The 25730-nt window shown below is 35.0% G+C and overlaps 1 protein-coding gene across 5 annotated transcripts in view; it reads left to right on the forward strand.

Annotated features, from left to right (window-relative positions):
- Positions 1-23201, forward strand: part of FAM179B (family with sequence similarity 179, member B) — a 79095-nt gene extending 55894 nt beyond the window's left edge. For 2 of the 5 annotated variants that reach the window (XM_010836113.1, XM_010836116.1), the window contains 10 exons: positions 379-550; positions 6590-6695; positions 6990-7225; positions 7627-7785; positions 10578-10704; positions 13065-13183; positions 15223-15412; positions 17607-17826; positions 20689-20775; positions 21378-23200. In XM_010836113.1, coding sequence (XP_010834415.1) covers positions 379-550; positions 6590-6695; positions 6990-7225; positions 7627-7785; positions 10578-10704; positions 13065-13183; positions 15223-15412; positions 17607-17826; positions 20689-20775; positions 21378-21631 — 1670 coding nt within the window. In that variant the 3' untranslated portion in view covers positions 21632-23200. Of the gene's footprint in view, positions 1-378; positions 551-6589; positions 6696-6989; positions 7226-7626; positions 7786-10577; positions 10705-13064; positions 13184-15222; positions 15413-17606; positions 17827-20688; positions 20776-21377 lie in introns of all 5 variants that reach the window. The other 3 variants (XM_010836115.1, XM_010836114.1, XM_010836118.1) reach the window with 3 other exon arrangements.
- Positions 23202-25730: the final 2529 nt, after the last annotated feature.

Below are 25730 nucleotides of genomic sequence, written 5' to 3' on the forward strand. Positions count from 1 at the left end.
TAAAAAATAAGTTTTTAAATAATTTTGATATCAGGTATTACAGTTTTGTTGGAGACTGAACTAATAGTTGGGGCTTCCCCACTGGCTCAGCAGTAAAGAATCCACCTGCAATGCAGGGTTCGATCCCTGGGTCAGGAAGATATCCCCGGCAGAAGGAAATGTCAACCCAGTCTAGTGTTCTTGCCTGGAAGACCCCATGGAACAGAGGAGCCTGGCGGGTTATAGTCCATGAGATCTCAAAAGAGTCAGACACAACTTAGCGACTAAATGACAACAACAACAATCTAATATAAGTTTCTATAAGAAATATTTGTAGACTCCATGGTCAGAGTACTATTTGTACCCCTTTGTATCAGAGTGAGTTTACACTTTATTTAGTATGTTTCTTTGTTCTAGATGAAGCATCTCCTGGAGCCATTCCACAGTATAAAGAAAGGATGCCCTCTGTCACTCATAGTCCAGAAATAATGGATTCATCAGAACTACGGCCATTTTCCAAACCCGAAGTAGCACTGACAGAAGCTCTGAGGCTTTTAGCTGATGAGGATTGGTGAGTTAACCATCCCTGTCCCAAAAGTTTGCTGAAATTATTTTTTATAAATTGACACATTTCCTATTATAATAGTCGTAGAAATGATTACTTACGTTCTTTCTTAGGCAGTCTGGGTTTTTCCCAACTTATAATTAATAGCTGAACTCTGGGCCTCATAGAGTGCTGTATTAACACTTATGACATGTATTATAAGGATATAGTTTAGCTTTGTTAAGCTTTCGGTATTAAGTACAAATCTCGTCATTTCTCCAAGTGTTTCTCTGTGAAATATATTCTACAGAAGTCTTGAGAATACTTACTCTGTTTCTGCCACGGCTGCATAGCTACCCAGCCAGCCCAGCCAGTAAATCAAGGCAAACAGAAAGACAGTGGCATCCACTTGCTTCAGCTGGAGCATGTACTGGCTGCTCTGTCCCATTTCCTCCTGTGTTCCTTCAGTCGGTCTTCATCCTCAGTGTGCACCTCATCATCAGTTTTGCTTTTTGTCCTCGATCATATTCATCAGCATAAAAATGTGCCATGATATTTCTTCTTTTTAAAAATCCTTCCTAAACTGCACACCTTCTTCACATTTTCACATTTCTTTTCTCCTCACTTGTTAGCAAAAGACCTTAAAAATGCAAGTTCATTTGTCTACTTTTTCACCTCTTGTTCTCTTCTCAGCCTTCTTTAATTGACTTTCAACCCTCCCCTCCTCGACCGTCACTTAGCTTCACTAAAACTGCAAAAATAACCATTTGCTAAATCTACACTAGTCACTTACTGTCATCATACTTAGCCTCTCAGCATCATTTGTAATACAGTTGACACTCCCCCCTTTTTTTTTTAATTAATTAATTTTTCTTTTGACTGCATTGGGTCTTTGATACTATGTGTGAGCTTATCTTGGTTCTTTTCCTGCTTCAGTACTTAGTGCTTATTGGTGTTCTGTTTGATTTCAGTATTGAGGAGTGCTCCAGAATTTAATCCACTGACATTCTCTATTTACATTCATTTCAAGGATCCAGGCTGGCAATCTTTTCCTATAAAGAGCCAGACAGTAAAATATTTTAGACTTTGCAGGCCACATGTCTCTGTTGCAGCTACTCAACGTTGCTGTCATAATAAAAATCAGCCTTGGACATTATGAAAACAAATGGGGATGGCTGTGCTTAAATGAACTTTACTTATAAAAATTTGACTTATAGAAGAAAACTCTGACGGGGCCAGATTTGGTCAGTAAGTCATAGTTTGCCAATCCCTTTCTTAAATGATCTCATTCAGCTTCATAGCTTTAAATTCCACCCACACTCTGATTTCTCATAAATGCATATCTGAATTCCTGGTATCTTCTTGAGCTCTAAGCTTATAAGCTCTAAGCTTCTACTTGACACTTCCACTTGGATTACAGTAGACATTTTAAATTTAATATGTCTAAAGTAGAACTATTAAACTTCCACTTCTTGCCAAGATGGATTAACAGGTATTAGATTTGCCTTCACATTAGAAAGAACTAAAGAAATCATACAAAATACATGAAGCAGTGGTTTTGAGAATATTGTTCACCAGGCAGTGAAAGACAGTGATCCCTAAGAAACAAAGAAGTTGATCCCTATAACTGCCCTTGCTATCTTCCTGCAGAGTTTTCAAATCACAGCTTAGGGAGGGGAAAGCCATGTACATATCAGCAGAAATGGAGATGAAACTGGGAGTTTGGGGAGGCCAAGATAGCTAGAGCTTGTAGCCAGAATGCCAGAGGAGGATATAGCTTCTTAAAGAACTCTAGGATCCTTCAGAGAATTACTCTCGAATGTTTAGCTGAGTATTGGTCAAGCCAGAACAAGAAACACTTATAAAAGTTAGAAAGAACAATCGCTGGAGCATATACAAGGCCAAGAATACTTTTCTTTCCCCACCAGCAGAGTGGAAAACCTTACAAGTTACATGGCATTGTACAATAGTCCAAAGAGTTTTGCTTCATCTATGTAATGCGTAAACCCTAGGCTAAAGACTGACTTTGTTCCACCAAACAGAACATAGAAGCAAGACCTGAGAGGATCAGACTTTCCAAATAACTATATCTCATAACAAAGCTAAGGATATTTATAGGAATATAAAAATATCTAAGATAAAAATTCACAGTGCCTGGCATCTGGTAACAAATTACCAGGCATGCAAAGAGACAGGAAAATACAACCCATAATGAGAGGGGAGACAAAGAAAACAATGGAAACTAATCCAAAAATGGTATCAGGTCAGTTCAGTCACTCAGTAGTATCTGACTCTTTGCAACCCCGTGGACTGCAGCACACCAGGCTTCCCTGTTCATCACCAACTCGTGGAGCTTACTCAAACTCATGTCTATCACGTTGGTGATGGCATCCAACCATCTCATCCTCTGTCATCCCCTTCTCCCGCCTTCAGTCTTTCCCAGCATCAGGATCTTTTCCAATGAGTCGGTTCTTTGGTCCAATACTCTCCAGAATATTGGAGTTTCAGCATCAGTTCTTCCAATGAATATTCAGGACTGATTTCCTTTAGGAAGGACTGGTTTGATCTCCTTGCAGTCCAAGGGACTCTCAAGAGTCTTCTCCAACACCACAGTTCAAAAGCATCAATTCTTTAGCTCTTACCTTTTTTTATAGTCCAACTCTCACATCCGTATAAGACTACTGGAAAAACCATAGCTTTGACTAGATGCATCTTTGTTGGTACAGTAATGTCTCTGCTTTTTAATAAGCTGTCTAGGTTGGTCATAACTTTTCTTCCAAGGAGCAAGCATCTTTTAATTTCATGGCTGCAGTCACCATCTGTAGTGATTTTGGAGCCCCCAAAAATAAATTCTGTCACTGTTTCCATTGTCTCCCCATCTATTTGCTATGAAGTGATGGAACTGGATGCCATGATCTTAGTTTCCTGAATGTTGAGTTTTAAGCCAACTTTTTCACTCTCCTCATTCACTTTTATCAAGAGGCTCTTTAGTTCTTCTTCACTTTCTGCCATTAATGTGGTATCATCTGCATATCTGAGGTTATTGATACTTCTCCTGGCAATCTTGATTCCAGCTTGTGCTTCATCCAGCCCAGCATTTCACATGATGTACTCTGCATATAAGTTAAATAAGCAGGGTGACAACAAACAGCCTTGACCTACTCCTTTCCTGATTTGGAACCAGTCTGTTACTAACTGTTGCTATAGATTACAGAATTACTAGACAAAGAAATTATTTTAACTATGGTTATAATTCTAATCCATTATGTTAGAGAAGCTAGAGGAAAGACATGAACAGAGGATTGGTGAACTGTAGGGAGACTTGCAAAATCCCTTTTGCCATATAATGTAACATGATCGAGGGAAGTAATAGCCCATCATATTCACCCTTAAGGGGAGGGTATTATTCAGGTCATGTATACTAGGGGCAGGAAGCAAGGTTTAGACTTCTGTCTTATCATTTAGACTGTCATTAGACATTTATCATTAGAATCATTTAGAATTCTGTCTATCACATCACGAATAAAGAGGGCCATTTTATATTGATAAGGGAGTTAATTCAGCAAGAAGACATGGCCGTCCTAAACATTTATTTATCATATACTGGAGCTTCAGAATATATTAAGCAACTACTGGTAGAACTGCAGAGAAATAAACAAATCCACAATTATAGTTGGAACTCAAACAATCCTCTCATTAATTGATAGAACTAGAAGAAAGAAAATCAGTAAGGATATAGAAGAATTTCAACTTGACCTGTGACATTTATAGAATACTTCAGGTAAAACAACAGAATTCATTCTTTTCAAGTCCAGAAGGGTCTTTACTGAGAAAGACTGTGTTCTGAAACGTAAAACAAGTAATTTAAAAGGTTTCAGATTATGCAAGGTTTGTTCTCTGACCACAGTGGAATTAAATTAGAAGTTAGAAAAATACCTGAAAAATCTCTAAATATTTGGAAACTAAGTATCATACTTACTAATCATCCATGGCTCTAAGAATGGAAAATTAGCATTTTGAATTTAATGAAATTAAAAAATGAAACAAAATTTGTGGAATACAGCTAAATTAGAGGAGAATTTATAGCCCTATAATTATAAAAGATGAAAAGTTTTATATCAGTGACCTCAGGTTTCACCTGAAACTGAAATGCAAATGAAGCCCAAAATAAGCAAAGAAAGAAAATAATAAAGAATGTAATGGAAATCAATGAAATAGAAAACAAACAATTGGGAATACAAATGAAAATAAAAGCAGTCTCTTGGAGAAGATAAATAGAATGGTAAACCTTTTAGTCAGACTGATGAAGAAAAAAAGAGAAGAAACAAATTACTACATCAGGAAAGAGAGAAGGAATATCACTACTGATCATACAGCTATTAAATAAATAATGAAGGGAAAAAATAAATAATAAAGGAATATGATAAATAGCTTTAGGCCCATAAATTTGACAGCTTAGTAAAATGGACAGATTTTTGGAAAGACACAATCTACCAAAACTCACTCAAAAAGATACAGATAATCTGTATTACCTAATATCTCTTGAGGAAATTGAATTTGAATTTCTTTCCCACAAAGAAAACTTCATGCTTGGGTAGTTTCACTAATCAATTATATCAAACATTTAAGGAAGAAATCAATTTTACACAAACTTCTAGAACATTGAAGAAGCTGGTGTGCTTCCTGTCTCATTCTTTGCCGTCAGCAGTACTCTGATACCAGAACGATGCAGATAAATGTTTCACGTGAACTTGAAAAAACAGTCTGCATTCTGGTGTTGGTTGTAGTGTTCTATCAATGTTAAGAAGATCAAGTTGGTTGGTAGTGGTTGAAAGTCTTAAATTTCCTGTATACTTACTGGTTTCTTGTTTATTTTTTCTATCAGTTACTGGGCTTTTAAAATCTCCAAGTATAGTTTAAGCTTTGTATATTCCTTCTTAAGTTGATTTTTTTGGTTGTTGTTGGTTTCTCTTTAGCACTTAAATTGTATTCAGTGTTTTCTGGCTTGTACATTTCTGGCCTAAAGCCTTTTATCGTTGTTATCTTTGTTCTGCTGTATGTAATTTGCCCTTTTTTCCTATGGCTGTTTTTAAGAATATTCCCTTTAACAGTCTTTTTAGTAATTTGATAATAATGTTCCATTTTGTGTTTTTTTGTGGTTATCCCGTTTAGGATTTGTTCTTGGATCTGAGAATTTAGAGCTTTGATCAAATTTGGAAAAATTTCAGCCACTCTTTCTTAATTTTTCTGCCTTCCTCACTCTTGACTCCACTTTCTATTATTTATGTTTAGGATCTGGTTGTTTATGCATCTGAATGGTAATTGTAACAGCTTTATGCTTATCCAAAAAATGAAAATCTTGAACCAGGCATCTGCTAAATAGATTTACTCTTGCCACCTTGAAATCTTGAGTCTTTTCTCCCTGTTATCCCATAACTTATTCAAGGGATTTAAATGCTTAAAAAAGTAACCACTATCAGTATTACCAACTAAGGAAACTCAGCTTACATTTTTCAAATAATTAAAATGGAAACCATCAAGTTTGAAATGTAATGTCTCTATCCCACTTAAATCTACTCTCTTGTTAGCATTCACCTACCCTTCATCTGTCTCATTAGGTAAGATAATGAAAAAGAAATACGAGTTACATAACCATAAATGTTTTTCTGCTCTTGGATCACCAACAAAATTATGGCTAGTTATTTAATCTCCTTCCATTTTCGTTTCATTGCTTCCCTCACATTTGCCATTCCATTCCTTTCTATTCTCTAAAAAGAATATGACATGCTTAGTAGTGGAGAAATGTTCCTTTTTATTTACAAAGCATATGCTTAACTTGACTGTCAGCAGTGGTTTTGAATGGTGTTTTGAATCAGGAGTAGAACTATGGGAGTAAATAAAACTTTCCATATCTTTTATTTGAGCTTCCTGCATGATAAGGGAAGATAGACAGGGTCTCCTCATTGGCAATAATCCATACTCACAAAAGAAGAAGAAATCTGAGATCCTGTTCCAGTGGAGCCCCATTTAATACATGATTTTGTTGTTTGTTTCTTTTTCTCACAGGGAGAAGAAAATTGAGGGACTGAACTTTATTAGATGTTTAGCTGCTTTTCATTCTGAAATACTGAACACAAAGTTGCATGAAACAAATTTTGCAGTAGTTCAAGAGGTAAACTTATTTTTCAGCTGAGTTAAGGAGTGTTTGGATAACAAAATATAAACATGCCATATTTACTTGACCTTGAAAAACTGTACTAAATGAAATCAGTAGGCTTGTATGTAAAGTACCTCATGCCTTACTTTGCAACATTTAAAAAAATTTATAAAATGTTGATTTTTCTTTTAAAGACATAATATACATACTAATGCATGTTGCTTTGACAATAAATTTGGCTTTAAGGTCATTATTACTGATTTTCTTTCAGAATTTCAGCAAAATGTACATTTTGGAAATCTTTTTTAGGTAAAAAATTTACGCTCTGGAGTTTCTCGTGCTGCTGTGGTCTGTTTAAGTGATCTTTTTACTCACCTGAAAAAGAGCATGGATCAAGAACTAGATAATACCGTAAAAGTTTTGTTGCAGAAGTCAGGAGAATCAAATACATTTATAAGAGAAGATGTTGACAAGGCATTAAGAGCTATGATCACTAATGTAACTCCCGCACGTGCGGTTGTTTCTCTTATCAACGGAGGACAAAGGTAATGTTCAAAATAATCTGGACATGTCCTTAAACTAAAAATTCAGTTGTTTATAATCTGGGGTATACGGGAAAAGTGCAAATTTCAATGTTATTTCAGTCAGAAAACATGTATTAAATAATTCCTTTGTGGTAAAAGTCAGATTAGGTACTAAGCATACAGAAGACAATAATATTGTTGTTTTAATAGTGTTCCTAACCTTCATAGATCTGGAGCTAAATAAATGTCAGTGATTATAACTTTTGTTTTTAATTTCTTGGAAGAAATAGCTAATGTAAATAATTTGTCATTTTAGCCTACAACGATGATGGCTGAGGCTTAGGAGTAATCATTTAACTTTTAAGGTATATCTTTGGAAAACAGTTTATCAACTCTATTGTAATTGACCATGTTTCCTCTAGCCACTTACACATTGCAGTAAGAAGATGTGCTGCCCAGCATTTATCAGATGTGGTAGAATTTATGGAACCAGAGCGTGTTTTATCTGGAACAAAGGATATGGCTGACCGTATATTACCCGCTGCTGCTAAATTTGCTCAGGACAGCTCACCAGAAACCAGGTGAGTAGCTGCTAATAATATTTGTTGAGTCTCTTATTTACTACAAGGGCTTAAATGTAGAAACAAAGGTTGAAGAAGAATAAACATTTTTCTAAATGGAGAAGTGGGACCCCCACAGATTGGTGCTGGGGGATGATCTTTTTTGACTGATTTATAAATGACCTTGAGGGAGTGCACAGTGAATTCTCCAAATTTACAAATGACACTACATACTTCTGGGTAGTAAGATGCCATGTCCCAGGGATGATCTGCATGAAAACCGTACAAGACTATATAAGTGGGCAGAAAAGTGGCAGAAGAAATTCATTGTGGGCAAATATAAGGTAAATGCATTTAGGGGAAAATGATGTATTTCCAAGTAGTCAGGTAAAATCAGGAAGAATACAGGAAGCAAACTGATTAGCATGAGATATGTGCACTTAGAAAATTCCATGAATTCTTGATTGCTGTCTTGTACTCAAAGAACAATTTTATGAAGGTTAAGAATGGTCAGAGAAGGATAACAGAGTAATTAAGAAATGGATGGTACTATAGCTGTAATGCTCACAGAAGTTTGGATGTTATCAGAAGCTTAGGTTCAATTCCTAGCTCAAGCCACTGTCAGCCCTTAGCAAGTTACTTAACCTTTGTTAGCCTCTGTTTCATCTATAAAATTAGTAAGGTTTGACTAGATGTTTATAATGTCCCATACAGAATGTAAAAATTTTGGCAGTTATATGTGAACTCAGATTAAATGAAGAAGGTAGGACCTTGACTTTGTGGAAACTAAAAAGAAAAGAAGGACATCAAACTTTAACGTTTTAAGACAGAGATGTTCATTACTTTAAGTATCTACAGTTAAGCTTGTGGAAGTCATGTCAAAAAAATATTATAGAAACTAAATATATTCATTTAATATTACTGCATAACAAATAACCACAAACATAGTGATTTAAGGCAACACAGGCTCTTTTAGCTTACCATTTTTAGGTTAGAAGTCTGGCATGCTCAATTGGGTTTTCTGCTTAGCGTTTCATAAGGCTGATATCAAGGTGGTAACAAGTGCAGGGCTCTTGCACTATAGAAGAATCTGCTTGCAAACTCAGCTTGTTGGCTGAATTCAATTTCTTGTGATTATTGGACAGAGGTTACCATTCCCTTGCTGGCTCTCAGCCGGGATCTCTGCTCAGCTCCTTTCCGTCCACCCGAATTCCTTCTCATGCAGCCCACCTCCATCTTCAAGCCAGCAGCAACAAGGCGAATCCCTCTCATGCTTGGAATTTCTTTGACTTCTTTTTCTTCTACCAGCTACAGAAAGCTCTGTGCATTTAAGGGCTCATGTGATTCACTTAGGTCCACCCAGATCATCTCCCTGTCTTAAAATCAGCTGTACCATTAAATATAACATAATCCTGGAAGTTACATCTCGTATATTCACAAATTGTAGGAATTAGAGCAAGATATCTTTGGGGTAACCATTTTAGAAGTTGTACATACCTCAGTAAAGTTCAAAACAATTAAGGAGGGTTGGATCATAATAGACTAGTTAGAAACAAAATAAAATTTACAATAGTTGTTTTTTTTACATTTTAACTTTTCCTTAATGGCATAGTAATTCTTCTAATCCATTTTGTCATTTCTTAGATTCTTATTTAAAGTTTTAAAATTACAGAATAATGACAACTTTCCAGTTATAGTGTTTCTTACATTTTTTGTCTTTTGCTTGCTCCTTTGTTTGTTTTAGCCATTCACATATCATTACAGTCTATGGTAGACCTGCAGTCCTTACCATTCTGGGATAAAAGTTAGAGTCAGCTTTGAAACTATAACTAATTAGGAGCTATTTATCTGGGTGTTAACCTTATTCTGGTTGTGGGGCAAGAAAACTAATTTTTATTCTCTGATATTACCTCCCTTTTGTAATTTCATTACATTTGAACAAATCTAGTTGATATAAATGATTCTGAGATCATCTTCTACATCTCCCCCACAAAAGCTTTGCCTTCTCTGGTTCTTCTAGTATCATACATTCCAAGTTGTAGGTAAAGGTATAATTGTAATTATTTTAGGGTCAAGTCTCCAGAAAGAAGAAGAATACAGTTTTATGAGGTAATACAAGACCCCCCTGTCGAAAAATAATCTCCAGTATGCACTTCCACCACATCATTTACCATTATAATGATATCCTGGCTTAGGGTATTATCCCAAAAGAATTATGTTAAAACTAATGTAGCATTTAAAAAAACACCTAGTTTTGGAGAACATTAGACATTTCATTAATGTATCAGCCACAATTTACCAGCTAACTTTGGATGTATTTTAGATAGCAAAGAATAGGTTTTTGAAGAATTGAAGCCCAGGTATGTTTTGGCAGGAAGAAGAAAAGAGAGAGAGTCAGAAATACAGAATCTTGGGTTGACTTAGGCCAGAATATCTGGCCAGTCTGTGAGCAGCAAAAGGTCACCAGACAAGGAAGTCAGGACAAACACTTCTTTTAACTCACAGTTCTGCCAAATGCCAGTCTTTATGTGGATCCTTGGGTGCCTGAAAAATAGTCATAGCTTTTGACTCTCTGTGACATATAGCTAAAAGATTTGAAGCTATGTTTTTTTAAAGATGGGTGGCAGGAGAATGCTATACTCTCTAATCCAGTTACTGCAGCTATATTTCAGTGGCTTATTTAATATAGGGATGATAATCTTGATGTTGATAGGTTTTTTTTCTACTGGGGGAAAAGAATTAAATCTAAGGACAGAAACTTAGGCTTGTTAAGATTTATAGAATCATTTCACATATTTCTTAAATATCCATAGGTATTATGGCCGAAAGATGCTTTTCCTCATGATGTGTCATCCTAACTTTGATAAAATGCTTGAAAAGTACGTGCCATCTAAAGATTTGCCATATATTAAGGAATCTGTTAAAAGCTTACGGCAAAAGGTATGTAGAAGAAATTTATTTTATAACACAACTTTAAAAGCAATGTTCATTTGCTGAGGAAGGTAAAGGATAGAAATAATTACTTGTTTATTTCTGTTAACCATTCAGAATAGATCTACAGTAACATTTCAACAACTGTAGTACTGAGGAGACATTCATAGTGTAAATGTTTATTGAATAGAAGGTTGATATTAGGTAGAATGTAGTAGTATGGCTTATTGGAATTACAAGACTTGTGTTTGAATCACAACTTGAGAAGTAGCAATTATATAATCTTGCACATATCATTTCTTTATTGTTTTTATAAAATGAGGATAATGTTTATTACACTTAGTTCTTTATTTTCCTTGTACGTTCCACTGTTAGAGCTTCTACCACATTGTTGATAAAGGAGTTCCTTGAGGGGAAGCCCCATGTCTTATATGTCCTTGTAGATAATGAGTATTCAAAAATGTATGTAAATGAGTAACTGAGGGACTGTCAAGTGAAATGAAATGTGAAAAGTGCCTTATAAAGTAACCCAAGAGTTGGTAATGTTATTCTTCTTACCTTTGAGTTTCTTAACAATAAAAGAGTGATCAATTTATAATTATCCATTCTATATTGCTAAAGATTATAAACTTTCTGAATGGGTTGATCGTGTTCCCCCCAAAACAAAGAGCTTTTATTTTTTGTTTTGTTTTTGTTTTTTGTACTTGTTATTTTTTCTTATTTTTTTGTTTTGTTTTTGTTGTATTATTTTTTATTTTTCTTAAGGACAAAAGACAGGGTCGGGGAGTCTATCAATAGTAACATTAGGCCAGAGCCCTTTTCAAAAGTGTAAAGTCAACCCTTCTAAAAGAAAATTGATTCTTGCGTTTCCCTGGTGGCTCAATAGTAAAAAATCCACCTACCAACGTAGGAGACATGGTTCAATCCCTGATCCAATCTGGGACCATCCCACGGAGCAACTCAGCCCAGGCTGATAAGCCCAAGCGTCACAACCATTGAGCCTGTGCTCTAGAGCCCAGGAGCTGCAAATACTGAGCCTCCCTGCCGCAACTACTGAAGCCCACTTGCCTAGAGCCTGTGCACCACAGCAAGAGAATCCACCACAGTGAGAAGCCCGCACACTGCAACCAGAGAGTAGCCCCTACTCACCACAACTAGAGAACAGCCCAAGGAGTGCTGATGACCCAGCACAGCCAATAAATAAATAAATAAATAAATAAAATTATATATGTCTAAAGAAAATCAATTCTTTTTAGCATTGGGAACACAACAAGAATAAAATTCCCTGCACATTTTGTTACCTATAAGATAATGAAAATGAATGGAGTTGACTTCCTTTTAAGATGGGAAAACAAATAGACCTACTTTTCATGTAATTGTTGTTTAGTCACTAAGTCATGTTCAACTCTTTTGTGACCCCATGGACTGTAGTCCACCAAGCTCCTCTGTCCATGGGATTTTCCAGGCAGAAATACTGGAGTAGGTTGCCATTTCCTTCCCCGGAGGACCTTCCCGACACAGGGGTCAAACTTGCGTCTCCTGCATTGGCAGGTGGATTCTTTGCCACTGAGCCATCAGGGAAGCCCCTTTCATATAGTTACCCGCCCCTTTCATATAGTTACCCGCTCAATATACATTTTTGTTTAGTAAAAGAAAAAAATGTAGCCTATTTACGTATTAATTTTTGCAAAAATGTGCTTAGTTTAATGATGTGGAATTTTTCTGTGGTAATTTATGTTATTCCTCTCTGGTCAACTTAGATACAAGATTCATTTTTGAAGGGATACTACTTCAAATATGTGTGGTGATAAACATTTTAGGGCATTTTTTCTTCCTATTGGTATGAGATTTCAGCTTAATTCATATAGAATTTATCAAAATAACCATGTAAAAAATTATCTTACTAAAATGAGGCTGATTATATCTGTGAGTTATTTCAAGTACAAGTATCAGAAAAAATAAATTTTAATTAATTCATATTTAAATGTTTATTCCCATACTGGTATTGCATAGGAATTCATTGTATATGTGATATATTCATATTTTCTATATAAATTCATGATTTATTTTTATAGATTTTAAGCTTTAAGAAGAGTAGTTACAAAATATAGATATGAGGTTTTGCATTTTAAACAGTTTTACCAAGTCAGTATCACTTGCTGGTGTTGGGCATATATTTTGTTAATTTACTACTAATTACAAGGTAATTTATATATCTGATACCCTTTAAAGCATAAATATCGCAGATTATTAAAATGCATTCAGTCATGAGAGATCAGCAATGACTGCTATGAAAATTACATTGTCCAAGTTAATTTCACTTTTACTAGTTTTAAGACTTTTATTGCACTGCCTCTCTTTACTTATAGGGTTTGGGAGAGATACCGCTAGATACTCCTTCAGCAAAAGGAAGACGATCTCATACCGGCAGTGTTGGAAACACAAGGTCGTCATCTGTTTCTAGGGATGCTTTCAATTCAGCTGAAAGGTAGAATCATTACTCCCCACTGATGATAGTCTCATTTAGTCTCATGGTAGTCTCATTTGAATGTTTTCATGAACTATTCCAGAGTTGTTTGTCAAAATTTAATGAAAGTTGGTAAGGACTTAGAAAATATGAGATAATTTGATTTAACAAGGCAATTATTTATTCACAGCACCTTGCTTTTATGTGAACTAAACTTTAGTAAAACTTTAGTGTTATTGAACTTGTCAATATTAGGCCTGTCCTAGACAACTCTTTAATTTTTTTTCAATTTATAGCCTTTACTTCCCCCCTTGGTTATAAAAGTAATACATAGTTATGGTTAAGGGAGAAAAAACTGTATGAAATACAAGCATTAAAAGAGTGTAACCAATCACCTATAATAACCGTCAACCAAAAAAAGAAATACTGTTAAAATTTTTTTTAATATAATTGTATATGTAATGGTGTAACCTGTTTAAACTATTAGGCAGTATTTAATAGATTGATTATATAGTTTTTAAAAATCTTTCAGAAGTATTATGATCTCTTTGGTGTATTTTAAAATATGTTTTAAACATTACTTTAAAAATTATGAGTCGATGCATAGGTATCTTTCATATTTTCCGTGTTTGTATATCTTTGAATAATAAATTTTATAAAAAATAAAAATCCATAGAGTTTTGGAGCCTTGCTCTTCAAAGTATAGTTCACAGAGGAGAGTACTATATGCCCTGAATATAATGCTACTGTATGTTTTATATAAAAGTTAAGAGAGTATGTCCTGAGTCCTCAAAACAAATAAAAGTTATTTATTAAAATTTTTTCCTATTTCTTTAATTTTGCACCTATATGAGATAATGGATGTTCACTAAAGTTATTGTGATAATTAAGTCATGAAATATGTAAATCAAGTCTTTGTATACCTTAGACTTTACACAGTGCCGTATTTCAGTTATATCTCGATAAAACTGGAAGGAAAAAAGTGTAGGAGAAACAAAGACTTGCTTAGACAAAAAATGAGGCAATTTGTTGCCATTGGATTTTCTTTGCAAGAAATGTTAAAACAGTTCTTTAGAGAGAAATAAAATACTATAGGAACTAGGTTGCTTCCAGAACAGAGATATAACTAGGTTGCTTCCAGAACCTCTCAAGTTCAGCTTGAGAGGTTCACCGCCTTTAGCTAGCATCGGGTAACTAGGATTTCAGGAGGATTCCCCACCATTCTCTAACTGGTAAGAGTAGTTTACTGTGCCTCTGTTATTTGGGCAAACAGTGTGAAGAACTGCCTTATTCCTGGAAGTTGGGAATTTTGGTATGTCCCAGGCAAAGGACCAATCGTGAACAACTCCCCATTAAAAATCCTGGGTACCGCGCCTCTAAGCTTCTTTGGTAGACAACATTTGACATGTATTGTCACAGTTTGTTGCAATTAAGGAATTAAGGAGGAGGAATTAAGTTTATTAATTAAGTTTATTAATTAAGGAGGAATTAAGTTTATACTCTGTGACTCCACTGGAAAAGGACCCTTGGAGGCTTGCATCTAGTTTCTTCCAGACTTTGACCCCATGCACCTTTTCCTTTTGCTGATTTTGCTTTATATCCTTCTCCTATAATAAATCTTGCTGCTGCTGCTGCTAAGTCGCTTCAGTCGTGTCCCACTCTGTGTGACCCCATAGACGGCAGCCCACCAGGCTCCCCCGTCCCTGGGGTTCTCCAGGCAAGAACACTGGAGTGGGTTGCCATTTCCTTCTCCAATGCATGAAAGTGAAGAGTGAAAGTGAAGTCGCTCAGTCGTGTCCGACTCTAGCGACCCCATGGACTGCAGCCTACCAGGCTCCTCCGTCCATGGGATTTTCCAGGCAAGAGTACTGGAGTGGGTTGCCATTGACCATGAGTAAAACTACATGCTGAATCTATGAGTCCTCCCAGCAAATTACCAAACCCAGCAGAGATATTAGGGACCCCCAACACAAGTATTGTGGCTGTGGGTTATTTTGTGAATTTTTTAAAAGTGAATACATGATAATTATTATGTTTGTTTTACCTTTGTTTCACTTTAGAGAGGTAACTGAAATTCGTGAAATCACCAGAAAATCAGTTCCCCGAAATTCCTTAGAAAGTGCTGAGTACATTAAAGTCATAACAGGTTTATTAAATGCAAAAGATTTTCGTGATCGTATTAATGGGATTAAGCAGCTTTTATCAGATACAGAAAACAATCAAGAGCTTGTTGTTGGAAACATTGTGAAGGTAAGGACCGTCAAAATTAATTTTCATGTTCAATCCATAGTTAATAAAGTTCATCAGTATAATAATTGTCTTATTTCTTAATATTACATATATATATTACTTTAAAGTGTTAAAACTTAGAGAAAAGTTTTGATTCCTCCCACTTGATGGTGACTCCTTGAAAACTTTATAATCTCAGAGTTCTCAGAACCTGGCAGTCAGTAAATATATATGTTGAGTAAGAGAGTCCCTTGGTGGCCTAATGGTTAGGATTCTAGACCTTCACTCATAACCCAGGTTCAGTCCCTGGTTGGGGAACTGCAATCCCCAAAAGCCATGCAGTGGGGCCAAAATAAAAAAAAATAAATTGAGTGAATCAATCAGTATTTTAAAAACCAGGGCATTTAAGAGACTTGATATTCAGTTCAGTTCAGTCGCTCAGTTCTGTCCGACTCTCTGCAGCCCCGTGGACTGCAGCACTCCAGGCTTCCCTGTCCATCACCAACTCCCAGAGCTTGCTCAAACTCATGTCTATCGAGTTGATGATGCCATCCAACCATCTCATCCTCTGTCATCCCCTTCTCCTCCTGCCTTCCATCTTTCCCAGCATCAGGGTTTTTTCCAATGAGTCAGTTCTCTGCATCAGGTGGCCAAAGTATTGGAGTTTCAGCTTCAGCATCAGTCTTTCCAATGAATATTCAGGACTGACTAGTCCTGAATTTAGATTGACTAGTTGGATCTCAAGAGTCTTCTCCAACACCACAGTTCAAAAGCATCAATTCTTCCGTGTTCAGCTTTCTTTATGGTCCAGCTCTCACATCCATACATGACTACTGGAAAAAATCATAGCTTTGACTAGATGGACTTTTGTCACCAAAGTAATGTCTCTGCTTTTTAATAAGCTCTCTAGGTTGGTCATAGCTTTTCTTCCAAGGAACAAGCATCTTTTAATTTCATGGTTGCAGTTACTATCTGCAGTGATTTTGGAACCCCCAAAAATAAAGTCTCTCACTGTTTCTATTGTTTCCTCATCTATTTGCCATGAAGTGATGGGACCGAATGCCATGATCTTGTTTTTTGCACGTTGAGTTTTAGCCAGCTTTTTCATGCTCCTCTTTCACCTTCGTCAAGAGTCCCTTTAGTTCCTCTTCACTTTCTGCCATAAGGGTGGTATCATCTGCGTATCTGAGGTTATTGATATTTCTCCCAGCAATCTTGATTCCAACTTGTGCTTCATCCAGCCTGACTTGATATTACTTAGGAATAAATAATGAAAGTTTCATATGTAAATTAGAAGTCTGCTTGTGCTAATTTTATATATTATGTTAATATATATTTATAAATATGCATTTGTATATTTTATAACTTATATAGGAAGACTAGAAGCAATAGAAAGGGAAACAGTAATAAATGTTAGTGGTACGAGAGCATAGATTACTTATGCTTCCTCAGAATTTGGTTCAGTCAATTCCATTAGTAATTTAGTCATTAAATTCTACTGGTAACCTACTCCATTATTCTTGCCTGAAGAGTTCCATGGACTGAGAAGCCTGGCAGGCTACAGCCCATGGGGTTGCAAAGAGTCAGACACGACTGAGTGACTAATACTAACACTTGTATATGATATATATCATGGATTATTAGTTAATAGTCTCATTCTCACAGAATAGCTCTTTCCTCACCTGACATAGTTAAATTGCTCAGCATTTACTTCATTATATCTTGAATTTACAAAAGCTAAGAATTAGAAGAGGAAGGCTCTATTGTTTAAGTACTCAGGTTAAGAGGTACTAATAAAAACTTAAATCTGAAACTAGGTCAAATCTCTGTAGTAAAACCTACATGTCTACTTCTGTTACAAATAGAGATAAGAATAGAAATGTCTAAGTTCTTAAAGTTAGCTAAACTAACCTACACATTTCAGAAAACAGCATTTTTTATTGAACCAAATTTCTCAACCTTAATTTAGAGATTTTAGGATCTCTTTTTAGGTGGATTTTGAAGTCTTCTCTTTTTGCTGTAAGAAGATTGGACACTAGCATCCAAATTTTTATGAAGTTCCTGTTATCTCAGTCCAAGTTAAATGAGATGCGTGTGTGTGTTTTTAAATAGTACATTTATGCTTTAGTAGGATGAATACTATGAAATGCCATTAGGAATTTAAATATAATAGATATCAACATTAGTTCACTTTAATTTACCAATTTACTTTCAGATCTTTGATGCTTTTAAATCTCGGCTTCATGATTCCAATAGTAAAGTAAACCTGGTGGCTCTAGAAACAATGCACAAAATGATTCCTTTGCTCAGAGACAACTTATCTCCTATAATCAACATGCTAATCCCAGCAATAGTAGATAACAATCTGAATTCCAAGAATCCAGGCATCTATGCTGCTGCCACCAATGTTGTTCAGGCACTGAGTCAGCACGTAGGTAAGAAATCTTACTTTGGCATTCAGATTATTTTGGCTTTACTTTTGTGCTTCCTCATTCTACACATTTTCTAAAATGCCAAAATCCTAGCTATTCAGTTTTTGTCACTTAATGTTGCGATAAAATTTTTAAAGTTTTCTCAGTAGCAGTTTTAATTATTTTTAGTGATTAAATACCATTCCATTAAACTGACTTTCTCTACCTTTATTTTTAACTTTTCAATTCTTATTTTTCTACCTCAACATCACATCTGATACCAAGTTAACTCAAAATGGATCATAGATTTCAATGGAAGATTTAACTGTATAACTTATAGAATATATGAGAAAATCCTTAGAACTTAGGCTTGGTGAAGAGTTGTTAGCGTGGCATTAAAAGTATGATCTATATAAAGTCCATAAACTGAACATCATCAAAATTTAAAACATTTCCTTTGCATCCCATTTCTGTAACGTAGTGGTTATCAGGTTTACTTCACATTTACTTTGCAAAAGACTTTTTATTTTTTTAGGTCAAAATATTTATTTTTGTGTTACAAAAGTAAGTCCAAATAGATAGTGAAATAAATGTAGTTTTTAAGTGTCCCATCCTGGACTCTCTTTTCTAGAATTTCGTAAACAGTTCAAGTTTAGGTTGCTTCGGCACCTGTTTAGGATGCTATGTGGTCTCCATCCTAGAACCATGTGTCTGTAGTTTAGCTCGTAACTAACTGGACAAGTCGTCCTCTATGATGCCATCATTCCAGCTATCCTTCCAGACAAACTACAGATTTGCAGAAAATATTTGCAAACCACGTATCTGATACATATGCTTATCTAGAATATATAAGGGGTTTCCCTGGTAGCTAAGCTGATAAAAAAAAAATCCGCCTGCACTGCAGGAGACCCCAGCTCGATTCCTGGGTCAGGAAGATCCCTGGAGAAGGAAATGGCTACCCACTCCAATAGTCTTGCCTGGAGAATTCCATGGACAGAGGAGCATGGCGGGCTACAGTCCATGGGGTCACAAAGAGTTGGACACAACTGAGCAACTTTGACTTTCAGAATATATAAAGAACTAGTGGGAATTTGCTGGCACTTCCACTGCAAGGAGTCCAAGTTTGATCCCTGGTCAGGAAACTAAGATCCCACAAGCCACATAGTGCAGCTAAGAGAATGCGAGAGAAAGAAAGAATTCTTAAAACTCAACATTAAAAAAAAAAACAAAACCCTATTTAGAAAATGGGCAAAGGACATGAAGGAAACATTTATATGGATGGAAAATAAACACATGAAAAGACGTGTAACATTACCAGTCACTAAGGAAACATAAATACAAATTAAGACCATGATCGTTATGCAAGTGTATTAGTCTTTTTGGGTAGTTAAACTACCACAGCTTGGATGACTTAAAAACAACACATACTTATTTCTCACAGTTCTTGAAGCCTGGGAAGTCCATGATCAAAGCATCAACAGATTTGTTGTTGGGTGAGGGCCCTCTTCCTGGTTTATAAGTGGCCATCTTCTGGCTGTGTTCTCACATGGTGGAAGGGACGGGAGCTCTTGGAACCTCTTTTATGAAGGCACTAATCTCACTGATGAAGGCTCCACCTTCATGACCTAATTTCCTCCCCCAAAGCCCCATTTTCAAACACCATCACATTGGGGATTGGGTTTCAAGGTATAAGTTTGGTTGGGGCATGCAAACATTGAGTTCATAGCAAGTATTAGAACAGCTAAAATTAAAAATAGTGACAACACCAAATGCTAACAAGGTGCAGAGAAACTGGATCTGATACATTGCTGGTGAGAATGTAAATAAAAAATCATAGCCACTTTAGAAAATTGTTGGGCTGTTTCTTAAAAAAACTAAGCATGCACTTACCTATCAGTTGTTTTCCTAGGCCTTTATTCCAGAGCAGTAAAATATTATGTTCATGCAAAAACCCGTACATGATTGTTCATAGCAGCTTTGTTTGTAATAGCCCCAGACTGTCAATTGCCTAAGTATAGTTCAGTGGGTTAATGGTGAAAAAACTTGATATATCCATACCATAAAATACTTAGCAGTAGAAAGAAATGGGTTATAGACACATGCAACAGTTTGGATGGATCTCAAGGTCATTATGCTGAGAGAAAAAAGCCAACCCCAAAAGGTCACCTGCTATAGGATTCCATGTGTATAACTTTTTCAAAATGACAAATTTGCAGAGATGGAAAGCACATTAGTGGCTATCAGGGTTTAACAGCAGTTTAGGAGGAGTCAGTATATGTATAGCTATAGGTCTTTGTGGTGATACAGTAGTTCTGTATCTTAACTGTAGTGATAGTTTCACAGATCTGCACATGTGATAAGATGGCATAGAACTATATACACATACTGTACTAATGCCAGATTCCTTGTTTTGATGTATACTATAATTATGAAAGATGTAATTTGGGTGAAAGTACACAGGCCTATCTGTACTATCTTTGATATTTCCTGTGAAACTATAAAATTAAAAATTTGAAAAAAAATCAGTGAAGGTAAAAACTATCCCAAAATTTCAATTCTTCATTTCTTTTTCTTTTTTGATAAACCTATATACTATCATTTGGAATAAGATGCCTAGGAGATAGGTAGTTCTTTTTCTTTTTTATACCATATGATAGCTCCTTTAATATTCTGTGAGGTATTTTTACTTTTTATTTGCTTTAAGAATATTACTGTATTAAGGTTTATAGAGAATTTTTTAAAGTTGTTAACTATGTAGATTAAATCTTTCTAACACATTTTCATTCATTTACATGATTTTTTTCCTTTCAATGCTATGTAATGGAAAATAAATAAGATTTTTATAACTGCTTAAAAATGTGTCTCTGTGTTATTCTTTTTGTTTAGATAATTACTTACTGCTACAGCCATTTTGCACAAAAGCCCAGTTTTTAAATGGAAAGGCAAAACAGGATATGACTGAAAAGCTTGCTGGTAAAAATTTTTAAATTGTTATTTCTTAAGAAATAGTTGATTGATTAAGGATACACTGATGGGCATTTCAACTCAATTTTAGGATAGCTACCAAGTTCAATATCATTATCTATGAAGTAGAAATAAATTGTATAATGATCTGTAAAAAGACTTTTTAAGACTTTTACCCCAAAAATTTTCTTCAAAAGAATTTTACTCCTTTTCCCCCCCAGTAAAAAAATCTTGTTAGGAGAAATAAATAGGATCAATAAAAGATATTAAAGTCAAATATTGGTACATACAGAAAACTGCTGTTTCAAATTGTGTTTAATGAAAGGTCCAGGAGTTTAAAATGTGTATGTCTTGATTAAACTACATTTGGAAAACATTGAGATGAATTTTTGATTTGATTTCTATTTTTACTGCTTTTGCCTGTCATATATAGATTTCTAATACTTGAAGATCCCAATCTTTGGGAGCAAAGTTTCTGGCCTTACTTTTTTTAAGATGCTGAACATTTTAGCACACATGTCAGGGAAGAAGCCTAGTTTATTTTATATGCTTTCTAATTGTCAGAACTTGAATTTTTTTTTTTAAACCTGTTTATTATTTTTGTGTTTCAGATATTGTTATGGAACTTTATCAAAGGAAGCCCCATGCAACAGAACAGAAAGTGTTGGTTGTTTTATGGCATCTCTTAGGGAACATGACAAATAGTGGCTCTTTGCCTGGAGCTGGAGGAAATATACGAACAGCCACAGCTAAATTATCAAAAGCACTTTTTACACAGATGGGTCAGAATCTGTTAAATCAGGCTGCATCTCAACCATCACATATAAAAAAGAGTTTAGAAGAATTGCTTGATATGACAATTTAAAATGAATTATGAGTCTTTGATGAAATATGATGAACAAAACTGTTTACATGATGACAAATGGAAGTTTGTTAAAGTTAGGTTTTCAGTGCCTGCGCTTCTCATCCAGTAATTAAGTCAATAACTATTTTTATTTGCAGCCTGTGAGTACACATCTGTCCTACATCAACCCTATCACTTGCACCCATCACACAAAAATCTAAAATAATATAATCTAATGCTCATGAAATCTGAGGCATGTGGAGTGAATCCAATTTTAATATTTTTGAGAAAAGTCCCGCTTATTTGCACTATTCTGTAGAAACTGCAATTTGTTGCCCTATATGTACGATTAGACTTTTAATTAAAAATATACTTTTTGTTATGTAATCATGTTTTGCTATGTCTCATTACTCAGCCTTGTTTAATGAAGTGGAAGAAAAGTCATTGAACTATGTTATCACAAACTATGTTTTATGTGCTATTTGTGAAAAACATGTATTTCTGAAATCAGTCTGCTAATATGATTGTGCAGTATTAGCTTGCTTTTGCTGCTGTGTTAAGTGAAATATTTGCTTACCAGTTGGGTTTAATCATCTACATAATTGTGAAATTTTACAAGTTATAATAAAGCATGATGACCAAAGTTTTAGAAAACATTTAAACATTAAATGCACGTTTAAGAAAACGTGTTGAATGTAACTTCCCTATTTTTGTGTGCAAACACTAAATTTTATTTCTATATGTCCTGACATTTATAAAGGTGTTATTTTGCTGCCCAGTTGTATAATTCTCAAGTATAGTGCCAGGTCTTCTCTAGCTTTTCTCAGAATTCTTGGGCTACAAGTACTGTATGCATCTTAAAAAAGAAAAGGAATGTTATATAATAAAAGGATTTATTTCTGTAGATGTGTGAGAGGTGTCCTATTTTTTCAACTTCAATGTATATTAAAATGGGAAATATATATATTAGGTATTGATCTATACAGGTATTGACCTATCACCTTCACCTGTTATACTTGATGCAATTTTGACCTATCTCTATTGACCTAACAGTAGACCTGGGTTATAGTTACAATGTTACGGAAAATTCTCTGTGTGAACTTGCGCAAGCCACTTGCCGGATACAGGCCTCGGTTTTCTCATCTCTGACCTGTGAAGACTAGACTAGATGATTTTTCAGGTTCCATTTTGCTCTAAAATTCTGTGATTTTATGTTGTAGTTTAAGATCACTTTATTACAATTGTAGACTGTCTTTATTCTTTTTCACTTCTTGTGTCATTAACAAATGTATACATTTGTAATGTATTTGGCTACTTTTTAAATTGTGGTTCTTTATCTATAATTTCTGAGCACAACAGTAAAAAAAAAAAAAGTTTGAAGCTAATCTGAAAGGAGAGTAAACATGTGGCTACTTTTCCTGTATTTATATACACTTTTAAAATTACAAACATCTAAAATTCATTTTCTTCTAAATGTATTTTATTATATGCCTATTATTTAGGTCGAAAGTTAGCAAACATTTTCTGTAAAACACCAGAAAATAAATATTTTTGGCTTTGTAAGCCACACAGATTGTGGCATATTCTTTGTTTTGCTCTTTTTTTTTTTTAAACAATCCTTTAGAAATATTAAAAAGTTCTTAGCCTGGGCCTCTGACATAGTTTGCCAGAGCACCTGGCCTAGACTTTTGACTTCACTTGTAACTCTGAAATCACCATTAAATTTTGCTTCACCCTTTATGATACTTAAAATAGTTATAGATTCTAAGTTTTATTAATTTTGACCATTGCCCTTGTTTCATTGAAAATGTGCCTACTAAAGTTACACTGATTGTTGGATATATTGAAGGTAAATTTTAGATTTGAGGCCAAAGAAGAGCACTACTATATACATAAACTTAGTCATCCATTATTTTCAGTAGATAAGACTTTGAATTTTGCATTGAACAAATTACAGTAAGTATATGACTATTAATAATGTGGAAACATCATGCAATCTGTGTGTTTTTGTTATAAATAAAATAGCCATAACAGAGCCCCACACTTTAAATATTTTTCTCTATATTAGCAACTTGATACTGAGCATGCAGAAGTCTAGCATTCTATTGCCAAGTACTGTTACCAATCTGGAAGTCAAAAAGAATTGGAGACTGATGGAACTGATAGAACTAAAGAAAAGCTGAAGGTGTAAATGAAGTAAAGGAATTTTTTTTACAAGCTGTGATAGTGATAAAGTCGAACCCCACCAGCACTGCAAATCAAAAAATAAAAGAATTTAAATGGCATGTTTACCCAACAGAATCCATAGCATATATTTATTTAAAATGTTAACCACAGGACAGTGTTCACAATATGTTAAAAGGAAAAGCCTAATTACATGCATACAGTGTCTCTATTTATTAAATAGACACACACATAAGACAGAACTGGAATTGTATACACCAATATGAGAATAATGGTAATCTTTGGATAAAAAGTTAATTTTTTCAGTGTACTATTCTGCAATTTTTATTTTTTTCAGAAATGAGCAACATGTATTGCCTGTGTAATAAAATTTAAATTGCATAAAATCTGAAATTAAAGGTAAAGAGAAAATAAAGAGAGAAAATCAAAGTGCTTAGGAAGGTAGTGATATGACTAGAAGGAAGATGAGAAGAAATGGAAGCAACAAATCGTAAACAGCATTAAGACTTTGATTTAGAAAGCATGGATTTGAAACCCAGTTTTACTTGTTAAACTTTACATGTATCCTGCAGTTGGGGTGAGGTACAAAATTAACATGGGATTTTGTATGAGAAAGCATTTGTAAACTCAAATTCTACCTAAAGTTAATTTTCCCAGCAGCAAATGAAGTTGAGGAAAGATGGGCAGAAACCTATAGAAATCTTTATTGCCAAGATAAGCTAATCCTACTTACTTTGTTGCTGGTTAGGTTAAATAGATCAAATGAAGGGGAAATCATTTAAGTACTGTATCAACATTAATGAATTAAAGTCTCATAATGTGTACTGTAAAACAGTACCTAAACTCTTAATTCATACTTAAACTCTTCTGTGGGCGACAATGGGGTAAACATAGATTTCAAGGGATTAAAGTGAATTGTAGGTTTAGCAAAATAGGTTTTTTTTTTTCTTTTTAAATACTGGAGCATGGAATGTTTGATTCAGTGCTATGTAAAATTAAGACAATGGTGTGGTACCAAATTATGACCCAGTCTTGAATGTGCTGTTCACCTCTGTGTATCCTGGGTGCCTTGGCCTATACTGGGCACTGACTAAATAAATAGTACTTGAATAAAATGTTGAATGTTATGTATGTTTGAAGTATAGTGAGCCATGTTTTCAAGGGTTGTGCTGAATAAATTTGAAAACCAATAGAAGACAGATAGCTGGTCTGAAACACCCATCTGAAGGCGTCCTTTGGCAAATGGATTTCATCCAATGTTCCAGCCTAGTGGATTGATAAGGTACGCCTTTTCAATGTGTTAAAAGATTGGGAGGTTACGGCAAGTTTCAACAGGAAAGAGGGTAGTGATCGACTTCCTAGGCAGGGCTCAGATCCAGATTCTAGACAGTAAAGGTCTAAAGAATAGAGAGCACTGAGAATTGAAAGAATAGGTCTGAAAGGTACTCTCAAGGCAGCCTTGACTAAACTGATGACATACTTAGATTTGGAACATAAAGGAGTCAAAGTTAATATAAGTTTCTCACTCTAGAGACGTGGATGGTGATACCATTAACTGAAACGGAGAATACTCCGAGGAAAAGCAGTTGGTGGGGAAGAGAGATAAATATAATGCTTTCGGACCGCTGTGAGAGAAGTTGACTCTGAAGGCAGAGTTCTGAATTCACTCATTCATTCATTTATTTGCCACTGCCAGGTTTGTGGGATATAAGTTCCCTCAGCAGGAATTGAACCAGGCCTTCAGCAGTGAAAGTGCAGAGCCCTAACCACTGGACTGCCAGGGAATTCCTGGGAGAATTCTGAATTTAAATTGCAGTTTTAATTTACTAAGTCTATGACCAAGAGGATAAGAGGAAAGGGAAGATAGAGAAAAGGGAAAAAATACCCAGCTGGCATGAACAAAAAGGACATTTTTAAATTGATGCTTATTGTTTAA

The sequence above is a fragment of the Bison bison genome, unplaced genomic scaffold (assembly GCF_000754665.1).
Source record: "Bison bison bison isolate TAMUID 2011002044 unplaced genomic scaffold, Bison_UMD1.0 scf7180017864061, whole genome shotgun sequence".
Lineage (NCBI taxonomy): Eukaryota > Metazoa > Chordata > Mammalia > Artiodactyla > Bovidae > Bison > Bison bison.